Genomic DNA, 13,746 nt, shown 5'->3' on the forward strand with positions numbered 1-13,746 from the left:
AAAGTAGGATTAGTCCTTAAAGACACCCTGTCTTGATGAAAAATAATATAAGGTTCCACAGCCATAAGAGCTTGCAACTCTGAAACTCTCCTGGCAGAGGTCAGAGTCAACAGGATGGCTCTTTTCCAAGATAAAAACTTGATGTCAGAAGAGGCAGCAGGCTCAAAAGGAGGTAAGGTGAGCTTTCCCAAAACATAGCTGAGATCCCAAGCAGGAATGGGAGGAGATCTAGGAGGTCTTAAGTTCTTAGCTCCTCTGAGAAACTGTCTCATGAGCTGGTGGGAAAAGATTGGAGGGTCTGTATTATAATGAGCGGAAATAGCAGAGGCATGTATCTTAATGGAAGAGAAAGAGAGACCCTTATGTAAGAGATCTGTCAGGTAAAGTAAAATCAAAGGAATGTTAGGAAGAAGAGGATCAAAATCCTGAGCCTGCATCCAGGAACAAAATCTTTTCCATTTTCCTGCATAAGATTTTCTAGTGCTAGAACGTCTGGCTTCTAAATTAACATCCATAACCTACTTGGGTAGGAGAGAATGAATCAAAGACCCTGGATTAACCAGGCCGCCAGGCTGAGAGTTCTGACATGGGAGTGTAGAACCTGACCCTGGTGCTGGGACAGAAGGTTCGGAGTCTGTGGTAACAGACATAGGTTTTTCAGAGTTGGGTACCAAAACTGTCGAGGTCAATTTGGGGCCAGCAAGATTATCATCTTGGGCTTGTCCTGTTTGATCTTTAATAATACCCGTGGAAGAAGAGGAAGAGGCGGAAAGGCATATCCCGAGAGGTTTCGCCAACTGAATGATAGTGCATCCACTTTCCAAGCTTGTTCGTGGAAAGTCCTGGTGCAAAAAATCTGTAGTTGATGATTGAGGTGGGATGCAAAGAGGTCTATGTGAGGACATCCCCAGACTGCTGTTATCATCCTGAATATTTCGGTGTCCAGCATCCACTCGTGTGGGTCCGAAAGGTTTCTGCTCAGATTGTCTGCCAGGAAGTTTTGCTTCCCTGGTAGAAACTGAGCTTGAAGGTCCAGATTGCAAGCTAGAGCTGAGTTCCATAGATCCATGGCTAGTCTGCAAAGGGGGTAGGAATGAGATCCCCTTGCTTGTTTATGTACCACATAACTGTGGTGTTGTCTGTCCGTATCAGTAGTTGTCCTGGTTGTAGAAGATTCCTGAAGGCCAATTGAGCTTTCTGAACGGCTAACATTTCCTTTAAATTGATATGCAGGTGCTTCTGATCCTTTGTCCAAAGGCCCTGCAGACAGTTGCCCTGAAAATGGGCTCCCCATGCATAATCTGAGGCATCCGTGGTTAGTATCTGAGTGGCAGGAGGCAGACAGAAGGGTTTTCCTTTGTTTAGAGTACATGCCTTGGACCACCAAAGGAATTCCTTTTGAAGACAAGGCAGGACGGAGATCAGTATGTCTAAACTGTGGCAATGCTGAGACCATACACTTTTTAGGTACCACTGCATTTTCCTCATATGTAGTCTTGCATATGGTACGAGAAGGATGCAGGAGGCCATGTAACCCAAAGTCTGCAGGAATCTCCTTGCAGAAAGCTGAGTTAAAGTTGCCAAGGTTTTGAAAGTTGAAGCCAGCTGTAACTGTTTTTTGTATGTCAGAAATGCCATTTGGGTTGTTGTGTTTAGAGAAGTGCCCAGAAAAAATTATCTGTTGTGAGGGTGTCAAATTTGACTTTTTTATGTTTACAGTGAATCCCAGGAACTTGAGAAGATTCTGAACAAACTGTAGACGCTGGAGTAAGACCTCCTTGCTGTCTGCCTGAATAAGACAGTCGTCCAGATAAGGGTAAATTTGAACTCCCTTGAGTCTGCAATAAGCTACTACTGGAGCCAGGCATTTGGTGAAGACCCTGGGCGCAGTAGACAATCCAAAGGGCAGCGCAGAGAATTGAAAGTGCCTCGATCCTGCCTTGAACCTGAGGTATTTTCTGCGTTCCTGCCTGATGGGAATGTGTAAATATGCCTCCTTTAAATCCAGAGTTACCATCCATGCATTTTTGGTCAGCATTGGAAGTAGCTGCTGTAGAGTAAGCATCTTGAATTTTGGTATCTCTAGAAAAGTGTTCAAGACTGACAGATCCAGAATGGGTCTCCATGAATTTTGCTTCCTGGGGACTAGAAAGAGCCTTGAGTAAAAACCTTGTCCCATCTCTGAAAGTGGAACTAGTTCTATGGCTTTCATAGCCAAAAGAGCTTCCACCTGGTTTAAGGCCTCTGTCCATTGATGTTTTGGAAGATCTGGCCATCCGCTTAGACTTGGTAGGGTATGAAAATAGAATTTGTAACCTCTTGAAACCACATCCAGAACCCACTTGTCTTGGGTTATATGAGTCCAATTTAGGTGAAAAAGAGAAAATTTTCCTCCGAGAGGGGCTTCCAGGCAAGAAGTTCCTGCAGCCCAACAGAGGGAGTCATTGAGTCTGTTTCCTATGAGCTTGCAACCTGTCCTCTCCTCCCCTAGGGGTGGAAGCAGTCCACTGTCTTGGTCTGTAAGAGGCTTGTGTTTGAGGCCTTCCTCGTGAGCGTCTGTATCTACCCCTCTGAGGCCTGTCTGAATTGGGAAAGGACCAATTTTTTTGTAGGCCAATTCCTACTAAATCTGGGTGGCTGTACTTGTAAGAAATCTTTAACTGTTTGCATGGATTTGGCCTTGTCCTCCATCTTTTTAATCACCTCTTCAGCTTTAGATCCAAACAAAACATTATGCTGAACAGGAGCATCCAATAATTTAGCTTTTACTTGATCTGGCAAATTTTGTTCCTTTAACCATGCATGCCTTCTAATTACTGTGCCAGAGGCAGAAGCCCTACAAGAAGCCTCCAAGGCATCAAATCCACAGTGTAAACCATGCTTCCCAACTTGTTCAGTGGCATGCATTAAGTCATGTAATTCCTTATCATCTGCACAGGCGGAAATGGAAGTTAGCATTTGTTTTAAAACAGACAGGAGAAATTGCTGGTATTTCAGCATATGAAACTGACAGTTTAAAGCCCTAATAGATAAAGTAGCAGAAGTGTACACTTTTTTGCCCCCATCATTCTAAAGATCTGGAATCCTTCTCAGTGGGAATGGGTTTTTTAGCAGAAGCGGCCTTAACTCCCTTAGGACCCTGAGAAATGGTTTCAGGGTCAGCAGTAGGGTTCTTGTATAAAAACTGGTGGGAATCAGGAACCCTGTAATATCTGTCAGGCTTAACAGGAGCTGGAGGAAAAGAGTCAGGGGTTAAGTTAGCCTCCGAAAAAGCATCATCCATAATATCCAAAATAGGGGGAATAGCCAGGGGTCTATGTTGGGGAAGAAGAAGAAAATCCCTTAGTCTTTTCATAGATTCCGAATACTCCTGTCCTTCCCAGTGGAAATGTTCCCTCATTTCATGCAAAGTTTCCCCAAAAGAGAAATCCTCAGGGAGAAGCTGAAGGAATGGATTCCTCAGCATCAGAATCCTCATAAGGAGGGAAAGAATATTCCTGGTCAGAAGAAGAAACTGAAGAAATAGAAGCCTGATCAGAGGAGTCATAATAAACTTCCTGCCTTGGCCTTTTATCTGGAGGGGGATGTGAACCCCTAATCATAGTAAGTAAGTCCTCCGCCATCTTAATTAACTGTTTCTGTGACTTGGGAGCCGGATCAGAAGAGGCCTGTGTTGCAGTCTTTGATTTGGAAGGAGTCTTTGCCTTTGTCTTTGGCTTTGCCTTTATTAGAAGCTGAGTAGGCCTGAAAACCCCTTCGGAAGCCGGTACCTGCACAGCGGCTCCGGACCCATCCGAAGGAGCATTGTCCGAAGGTCCTGCAACAGAAATATTCAAAGGCCTAGTTGGCTCCTCGTGGGAGTCCGTTTCGGCCATCGGTTCTGAAATGGCCGACGACAGGTGCTGCAAAAGCACCTCACTGACGACGGCCGAACCTGAAGCTGGCTCTGCTTGTACGATATCATCAGGTTTGGACCTCGGAGGCCTGTCTTTGTCCTTGCGTCGTTTGTGAACTCCGGTAGCCGGAACCATATCAGACGACATTTTGTAATTAAAACGCCTACCGAAGTAATGAAATGCAAAATCGTACCTTCGTTTAATTGTACGTTGATTGAATCTAGCACAAAACCGACAACTAGCTACGTCGTGGTCAGGGCCTAAGCAAGGAATACAGTAAGAATGAAAATCCTTATGAGGTATTTGCTTCCCACATGAAATACAATTATTAACTTTTTCTGACATCGGACTGGAGCAAGAAAAAAGTTTCCCCAACGGGGTACTTAGCTTTAAGTAGGAGAAGAAAGTCTTCGGACTGAGTTTGTTCAGAAAAGATTGTCAGGAGTCAACCGACCGGCACTTGCAAACTGCTATCACCGCACGGCAAGAAAGACTGGAGAACATGGCGTCGGCTGTCAGCTTTGTATTCCTGGTGCTCTGACGTCAGGGAGCATGGCTGAACAGCCGACGCCGGACCCAGACTTTGGGATGCTGGCCGACCGAGGACTGCCTGCCGGCAGGGGAGAACCCTACAGTCATGACTGCAACAGTGAAACACGATGAACATCTACACTTGACGGGGCCAGAACGTTGCAATGAGGATCACCTTGCATCTCAACTGAGTTGCTTACTTTAGATATAGAGGTATCAAGGGGAAAGAAGGGTAGGTGGGCCAATCATGGGACAGAGCGTCTCTCGGTGACTCCTCCTCCGGGGGTACTAGGGCGAAGTAGCTGCTGCATTTGTTGTTCGTGGGAGAAGCAAAAAGGTCGCAGCAAGGCTGGCCCCATCAGCTGAAAATCTCCGCCGCTACCTTGGGATTGAGAGACCACTCATGGGGGAGCAGAATGCACCTGCTCAGCCTGTCCACGATCACGTTGGACTTCCCCGGGATGTGCGTTGCTATCAGAAAATGGTTGGAAGCTATTGCCCATTGCCAAATTCTCATGGCCTCCCAGCACAGGGGGTATGACCTGGTGCCTCCTTGTTTGTTGATGTACCAGACTACTGACATATTGTCTGACTGAATCACAATAGTTCCAGAGAGGGAGGAGCGGGTGGAGTGCTTGCAACGCTCTTAACTCCAGAACACTGATGTGCAGATCGGTCTCTAAATTCGACCACGTGCCTTGGACTGTCTTTCCCTGAAAATGGCCCCCCACCCAATCAAGGAAGCATCCATGGTCACTGTGGAGCAAGGCTGGGGGGACTGAAAGGGATGACACCACAATTCCGCTTCTGGCCTCATCCACCAAGGAAGATCCTGCTTGCACAAGCTGGTTATGAGAATCTGCGAGTCTAGAGGATGAATGTTTGCAGACCACTGTGTCAGGAGGAGCCATTGTAAAATCCTCATGTGTAACCTCGCAAGGGGAACTATAAAGATGGCTGCAGCCATAGACCTCAGCACTTGAAGGACTTCCCTTGCTGACACTCTCGTTTGACAGAGTATCACACGCACTTGCGATCTTAGTCTCTGGAGTCTGTGGGCTGGAAGAAATACCAGACAAGAACGTGCGTCGAGAACTGCCCCAACACACACACACACACACACACACACACACACACACACACACACACACACACACACACACACACACACACACACACACACACACACAAAACGTAGAAGGAAAGGAAGATACCAGAGATGGTATCAAGAGATACCACAACAGTAGGAGAGGGAGTTACCAACAATGGTAAAGAAATACGCAACGGGTTGAGCTAAAGTGAGAAGATTAGGCTAGATGGGGAGTGATAAGAATAGAAAGGGTACACTGTTCTTGTAAAGTGACAAAAGTCCAAACAACACTCAAAAAAATATCAAAAATATTTCACTTAGCTGGACAGCTCGATGAAATGCGGCTAAATGGCTATGCGGCAAACAAGATCTGGGGTAATTGGGAGAAGGCCATTGTGGGTAGCAACTTAGCTCGAAAGTTTTTGGTGTACGCGAGCTTGGTATCTGGCTGACACAGTTCCGAGGGCTCGGAACCGAACCCATCAGTGATGAATGGGAAGAAGATTAACAACATTAGATTTTAAGTTTTGGAATGGCCCAGCCAGAACCCAGACCTAAATACAATAGAAAATCTGTGGGGTAACCTGAAGAGGGCTGTGCAAAAGAGATGCCCTCACAATCTGACAGATTTGGAGTGATTTTGCAAGGAAGAGTAGGCAAATATTGTCAAGTCAAGATGTGCCATGCTGACAGACTTCTACCCAAGAAGACTGAATGTTGTAATTAAATCAAAAGGTACTTCAAGTATTAGTTTAAGCGTGTTCACACTTATGCAACCAGCATATTATACTTTTTTTATTTTTTTTTATATTTTTCCTCCTAACAAATTTGTTTTTCAATTGAATTGCACAGGTTATATGTCACATTAAAGGTGGGAAAACTTTTGAAATGATTTATTGTGGTCTCATTTTTTTATATTACAAAAGCCTGGCATTTTAACAGGGGTCTGTGCACTTTTTATATCCACTGTAAGTGATGACCACTGCGTCAGACCTAAGAGTCCACAGTAACAAATATACCATGACAGCAAGTAGATTTGCTTCCTGTAGCTCGGGGTACATAATTTGATTCATTCCACCTTCATTTGCCTCCTGTGTGTCTTGACTCACTCTTAAGTCACCCCTGAAAAAAGTAAAGTTGTGTCCAGTGGGCTCCAGTTAGCAAATGCATAACATAAAAATAAACAATAATAATTTTCACAAAATTCTATGAAATGACATTCACTGTTCACAAAGATGATTTCAGGGTACATTTGTTTCAGATGAATGTTAGAAATGATGGTCATTCCATAACTATGTTTAGGGCAGTGTTATGCTTTTGGATATTATCACTGATTATTACTTCTGAAAAATATGTTACTGTATAGACAATATATAATGTTTAGAGAACTGTTATTATTTTGGTTGTTATCACTACTGGATTATGATTTTGAAAAGTTACCATGTGGATAATCCTGGGCAATGTTTCGATTTCATGTCCCTCCAAAAAATGTAAGTAAAACAGCACCCAAAGTATCATTACATTTATTACTATCCTTGTTATATAAAACAGCAGCATTTTAAACTATGCCAGAGATACTAGCAATTAAAATTGTTAGATGCAGATGCTGGAATAGTGTCATGTCCATGATCTAGTCTTCTGAAAAAAATAATTCATATTTCCACTGTACAAGTGAAACATTAGGTAGAAAATCCTTACCTTTCTGATTCAAATTCGCCTAGCTCTTCGGACAGTACAGTGTACCGTGGAAGTCTCTGCTGTTTTACTTCTGGTAATGGATTCCAAAAAGTTTCAACAATTCCTGTCTTTTTGTCTTCAATCATTACCTCACTATCCTGTACATAAAAGAAAAGAAAAAAAAATATTTTTCTTTTACAGTATGGGGCCTAATAAAAATGTAAAACTTGAAACATGGTCACAAAGTAACATTACTGAAAACAATACGCATAATAGCACCAACCTAGCTCCAGACTGCTCTCACTTCTCATACTTTCAATGGCACAAAAAGTCATGGGTACTGTAGATCAATGTGTGTCAAAAGTGGCATGTCTAAAAGGCTGTGGAGTTAGAGGAAGCATACCAAAGACTTGAGGTCAGAAACAGCTTGGGTAAAACAACTTAAGGCACTTGCTTAATGCTGGAAGAATATACAGCAGTGGATAGTCCCTAAAATGCACAAATTTCGCACAACAGATCAGAAACGAATTTCAGGTATTAAAACTTGCTCAGCACTATTGTAAAATATGAAACGGGGAATACAGAACGTTCTAAATGATATTTGCATAAATAGATATGTACGGTATTGCTAAAAATATTTGAATTACTATGGAAAATGTTTGAAATAAAGTCCAAATTGCATAAAACAAATAAAATAAAGGGAAACAACAACATTTTCACAAAGCATATGTATTTTTCATATTAAGCAAAGATAGTTGAGTTATTGAAAGTGTATAAAGTGTTTGCATGTTTGTGCAGTGTTGCAGTAAACTTATTTCACAAAAGTACAGGTATTACAAGGCATATTTTGCAGAGTACAGGTATTACAGAGCATATTTTGCAAAGTACAGTATTTCAGAGTTTACTGTGCATTTGAATGTTATTGCATGCCCACAGAACTGTTTGTACTTAATTACAAGGGCCATGTTATGTGTTTGTGTATACTTTGTGGGCATGGCATATGGATTTCAAAAACACAGAGCACTTGTGTTTGACAGCAACACTGCTGAGAACTGGAGTGTGTTTGAGCAAGAGTACGACATTTTAGTACAGGCTGCATTTTCTGATAAAGATGCCCATACAAAGGCATTTATTATACTTAATTTAGCTGGGTCAGAAGCTATATAAAGGGAATGTTCATTTGTGTATGCACCTATTATCTATGCAGGAGAGGTGGAAAATCATATTGTTGTACCGGCTTAGTCAAGAGAGGACCCAGAGTGCTTAAAATGTAAATTTAAAGAAACGTGTAACCCCCTGACAAAGGTTACAATGGAAAGGCACTTATTTTACACAAGGGCTCAAAAGCCTGGTGAAACTTTTTCAGCATATATAACTGACCAAAAGAATAAAGGTAAAACGTGCAGATTTGGTGACTTAAGGAATGAGTTGATAAAGGACAAACTTGTGTGTGGCATAAAAAAGATGATGCTGTGAGAAAGATTTTACTTTGTAACAGTGATTTGACTCTGAATAAGGCCATTGAGATTTGACAGATATATGAGCTCACAGAAAAGCACACAAATATGCTTACAAATGAGAATAGCTCAAGAAGGCATGGTGATAAAGCTCATGTTGATAGTATGAAGCATGTTATTAAGAGAAACAGGCCCAAGCACATGGTAAACCTCAGAACTTTCTAGCAAATTCCAGACTTCACACACTCTCAGTTAAGCATAAGAGTGAGTCAGCAAACTCAAACTGGTCCCAATATAATTTCACTGCCAACTGTCATAAATGTGGTAGATGTCATGAATCTAAAAGGGACAAATGTTTATCTTTTGGTCAGCAATGCCACAAATGCAATAAATGGAATCATTTCAAAAGGTTTTGGAAGTCAAAAGCCCCACATTTCTTTTATCAAAAGGGAGCATTTTAAGAAATTAGTTGATCAATTAGTAAGTTATGGAGTAGGGTCGCAGGCCACTCTTTATGTTGATGGTGTGTCAGTGCTTCATGAAATGGTCAGTGCAGTAGATTTAAGGGCAAAGAATGAAGTATTTTGTACTGTTCAGATAAATTGCAAACCCCTAGACCTCAAAGCTGACAAATGTTCCAAGTGCAATGTTATGTCTGCAGGAACATTTGTTAGTGTGTGTCATGGTGAAAGGCTTGATTTGGCAAGGCCTGTGAAACTTGTTGTTTATGGAGGTGAAAAAATCCAAACTGAAGGCTCAATAGTGCTTTCATGTTATTCTGCTGGAAGAAGTTACAAATTATTATTTTATGTGGTCAAGAGGCATGTTCAGTCATTATTAGGGCTCACAGACAGTGTAAAATGAGACTGCTTTCATTTAATATGGAAGTCCATCATGTTAGCTTGAAAGACCACTATAATTTTGCCCAGCACATTTTTTCTACCTATGCTGATCTTTTCCAAGACAAACTAGGCAAACGTCCAGTTCTGTAATCCATGAAGTCAGACCCAGAGGTCAGTCCAGTTATAAGGCCAGCATGTAAAGTTCCAATAGCCACGCAGGACAGAGTCAAGGCCGAGTTATATAAAATAATGCAACAAGGTGCGATTTGTCCAGATGAAACTCCAACTGAATGGGTATCTTCCATGGTAGTAGCTCATAAGAAAAGCTCAGATGACATCAGATTATGTATTGCCCATGAGATTTGAACAAAGCACTAAAAAGATCTCATCATCCAATGCACACAGTCGAAGAAATTGCAGCCTTGATGCCAAATGCCACTATTTTTTCTGTTTTAGATACAGAGAGCTCATTTTGGCAAATTCAACTTGACAAAAAATCCTCATTGCTCACTACTTTTAGCACTCTGACATGTACAGATTTTTGAAAATGCCATTTGAGATAAATTCTGCAGTGAGGTTTTTCAATGTGCAGTGGAGCAAATGTTTTCTGGGTATCCTTGTGCTATTATAGTAGATGACATTCTAGTAAGAAGTCACGATGAAGCAGAATATGACAGAAACCACAGAAAAATTCTAGAAGCTCAATCCACACAAATGCAAATTCAGGCTACAAGAAGTTACTTATGTTGATCATTTATTTACAAGTACAGGCTTACGACCAGACCCTTCTAAGCAAGCAGCCATTCTTGAGATGCCAGCTCCAGACAATGTTTAAGCCCTGCAATGTTTTCTTGGCATGTCAACTACCTAGGCAAGTTTACCAAACTTGAGCCAACTATCATCACAAGCTTACACGTAAAGATGTATCATGGCCTTGGTTAGAGCAACAACAGAGAGCATTTGATGCCCTGAAACAGAGTACTGCAAGCCCACAACTCTCACATACTATGATGTTCACAAACCAGTTACACTTTCCTGTAATGCTTAGAAATTTGGTCTTGGTGCAGTCATTCTACAAGATCAACCAGTTGTCTATACTGAAATGCAGTATGCCTAAATTGAGAAAGTGCTTTTGGCAATTGTGCTTGCATGTTCAAAGTTCCATGATTATGTTTATGGTAGACCTATTCAGTTCGAAACAGACCATCAACCTCTAGTCACTATCTTGAGAAAGCCAATGCATTCAGTTCCAGACAGACTGCAACGTATGATGTTGAGATTGCAGAAGTACAATTTCAATCTTGTCTACAAGAAAAGAAAACTTCTTTATCTTGCCGATACATTATCCAGATCTTCCAGAAACAGCACAGAACAGCACGAGAATGACAGTCTTGATTTTGAAGTCATGGAAGTACGAAAGTTTTCTTCCGCACGTCTTGATGAGTTGAGGGAACACACAGCCACAGATCCAGTTTTACAAAGGCTCAACCACCTTTATCAATCATGAATGGCCATCAAAGCAATCTAGTTTACCTCAAAAAGTGCAACCTTATTTTCCATACAGAGATGAGATTTTGTCTGACAAAGGTATTATTATGACAGGTCCAAAAGTCCTTGCAATCAGATTATATTACTATCTTGCATCATGGTCACCCAGAAACCAAAAACAAAATCTACCGAAAGAAGTGCAAGAGGACTAGTATTTTGGCCTTCTAAGTCACAAGACATTGAGAGAGAACTTTCATCTTGTTCAGTGTGTAATAGTAAAGTCAGATCAACAGAAGGAACCACTTCAGCTTAACCAAATTCCGAAACTACCTTGGTCAGCAGTAGCCACTGATATCTTCAAGTGGAACGGTCAACATTATTTGGTGTTTGCAGACTCGTACTCAAATTGGTCCAAGACTGACTTACTTCCTAAGCTAGCATCCAGTACAGCCATTACTAAGATGAAGCATCATTTTGCTGTGCATGGAAGTCCGCACAAAGTTATTTCTGACAATGGTACACAGTTTACAAGCCAACAGTTCAAAAGATTTGCTGAAGAATGGGACTTTACTCATGTCACAAGTAGTCCTGATTACCCACAGTCAAATGGTTTGGCAAAATTCACAGTGCAAAATGCAAAACAGTTACTAGAGAAGTCAAAACGAGACAGTAGTGATGTTTTCCTGAATCTCTTAAATCTCAGAAATGTTCATCGTAATAAACATCTTGGTTCACCTGCTCAGAGATGTCTGTCAAGACAAACCAGAACCACATTACCAATCAGCAGTCAATTGTTGGTTCCATGTATCAAGAACAACAGGTTAGTGAAAGCCAATCTGTTGAAGTAACGCCTACCCAGAAGTCCTACTACGATAAGGTCAGCAAACAGCTCATTTCATTACAAGAGGAAGAAGTGGTAAGGATGCAAACGTCCAGAGGTTAGGATCAGATTGGTTTTGTGAAGAATATTGGTCCAGAGCAGAGATCATACATTGTGGAATCAGAAAGAGCAATCTCTAGGCAGAATTGGAAGTATTTGAGAATGGTGTCCGAACCTATATCACAGCAGATAGCCTGCGAGAAAGACTATCTCAGAGTGATGTTGTCTGGTGTTCCAATTCCTAAGGAAGTTCCAGACGACATTCCTGTTCCTGTGACGAATCCAGAAGTTCCTGATACAAGTTGTGCACTGCAGACTGCCTCTGTTGCTAAATTTGGTCCCAACTGTTATGTTATGAGATTTGGTCACATCCTAATCCCTGTAACAGATACGAAACAACTTGGACATGAACACTGTTTTGTTTCCAATGTACATAGTAATGCATGTTTAACTCTGATATTGTTTTGCATAAAGGGCAATCTTTTTAAGAGGAAGGATGTAAAGACGCTATCCAAGGGCTTGCACAAGTGTATAAATACTGAGCATGTACAAGTCTGACTGCCATTTTGTAGTTAGCTGTTGAGATGTAAGCATGTATGTACGTATGCAAGGACTGTATACTAACTAATTTGTTCATATTTAATGATGCTGCTATCCATCCTGATGTGTTTCTATGTATTAAAGCATCTGAATAAAACCTCAAGCCTTCTTGTTTTGTGTGTTAGAGACAAATGAGCGACAGGTACTATTAATAAAATATAGTTAAGTAAGCCTACCATAACAATAGGTGTCGGACTAATCACTGCTGCAGTAGCCTAAGCTATATGGGTTATATATCCTGTGAAGGACATAACTGCCAGTCAGCTTCCAAAGCTTCAGGATACCTTTCATACACCCAAACAATTAATCAACTTGTGCCAAACTGACTACTTACACAACTGTAATGTGTTGTTCATATGGATAACTGCTGCAGTAGCCTAAGCTATATGGTTAGATAACTATGGTTTAAAATGACTGGGAGGAGGAAGGATGAGGGCATAGGAGCCCCTGCAGAAAGGTCCTAGCAAAGCCCATCCTAGACCTGGATTATAACGCTTTATAAAACTATGCACAGAGGATTAAGTTGGTGCTTCTATATTACTTCTAGAATCTAACCTTTTCAAAAAAATAAGACTGGCAGAATGAGTCATAACTCTGCTTGGAGCAGTTTTGTTATGGTAGGAACAACAAAAGATAATATAGCACGAGACAACTAATTGGAAAAAGTCTGATTTGACACCAGTTGTCCTTTTTTCCTTATCTTCTCATGAAAAGAACTCACTGATCAGTCACGAGACAGTCATAATCAGAAGTCCTGACAGATCTTTATTCTCTCAAGACAGTACTGGAGTTGTCTGTGGACATCCAAGACATGGAGTATCCTTTTGCCCCTCATTTTTCGGTTCTGGAAAGATGACATGAAGATGGATAGCTTGTCTTAAGGTAACCTTGGATACCATTCTAGGAATGAAACAAGGATTAGACCTTAAAGAAACCACATCTTTGTAGAAAATGAGACAAGGCTGACCCGCCATAAGATCTTGCAACTCATATGCTCTTCTTGGAGAAGTCAGAGCAATCAACAAAACTTTTTTCCATGTTAGGAAACTCAATTCAGCCTGAGCCAGTTCAAATGAGCAAGAGGTAATTTTCCAAAACAAAGTGAAGATCCGAAGGAGTCTCAACCTGCTGTTAGGTGGACAGATATGCAGTACACCTTTCAAAATTATTTTGACATAGGAATGCTCTGAAAGAGGGGGATCCATGGGCAAACATGCTGAAATGGCCAAGAAATGAATCTTGACACACAAGCAAGAAATGTCGGAGGATAACAACTCACACCAAT

General features: G+C 41.4%; 1 protein-coding gene across 1 annotated transcript in view; it reads right to left on the bottom strand.

The window, feature by feature from the left end:
* OSBPL8 (oxysterol binding protein like 8) overlaps window positions 1–13,746 on the bottom strand; it is a 3,324,100-nt gene that overhangs the window by 632,597 nt on the left and 2,677,757 nt on the right. The window contains exon 19 of the mRNA XM_044087980.1: window positions 7,216–7,352. Coding sequence (XP_043943915.1) covers window positions 7,216–7,352 — 137 coding nt within the window. The remainder of the gene's footprint in view (window positions 1–7,215; window positions 7,353–13,746) is intronic.

Source organism: Protopterus annectens, chromosome 11.part0, assembly GCF_019279795.1.
Source record: "Protopterus annectens isolate FY-2018-M chromosome 11.part0, PAN1.0, whole genome shotgun sequence".
Taxonomy (NCBI): Eukaryota; Metazoa; Chordata; order Ceratodontiformes; family Protopteridae; genus Protopterus; species Protopterus annectens.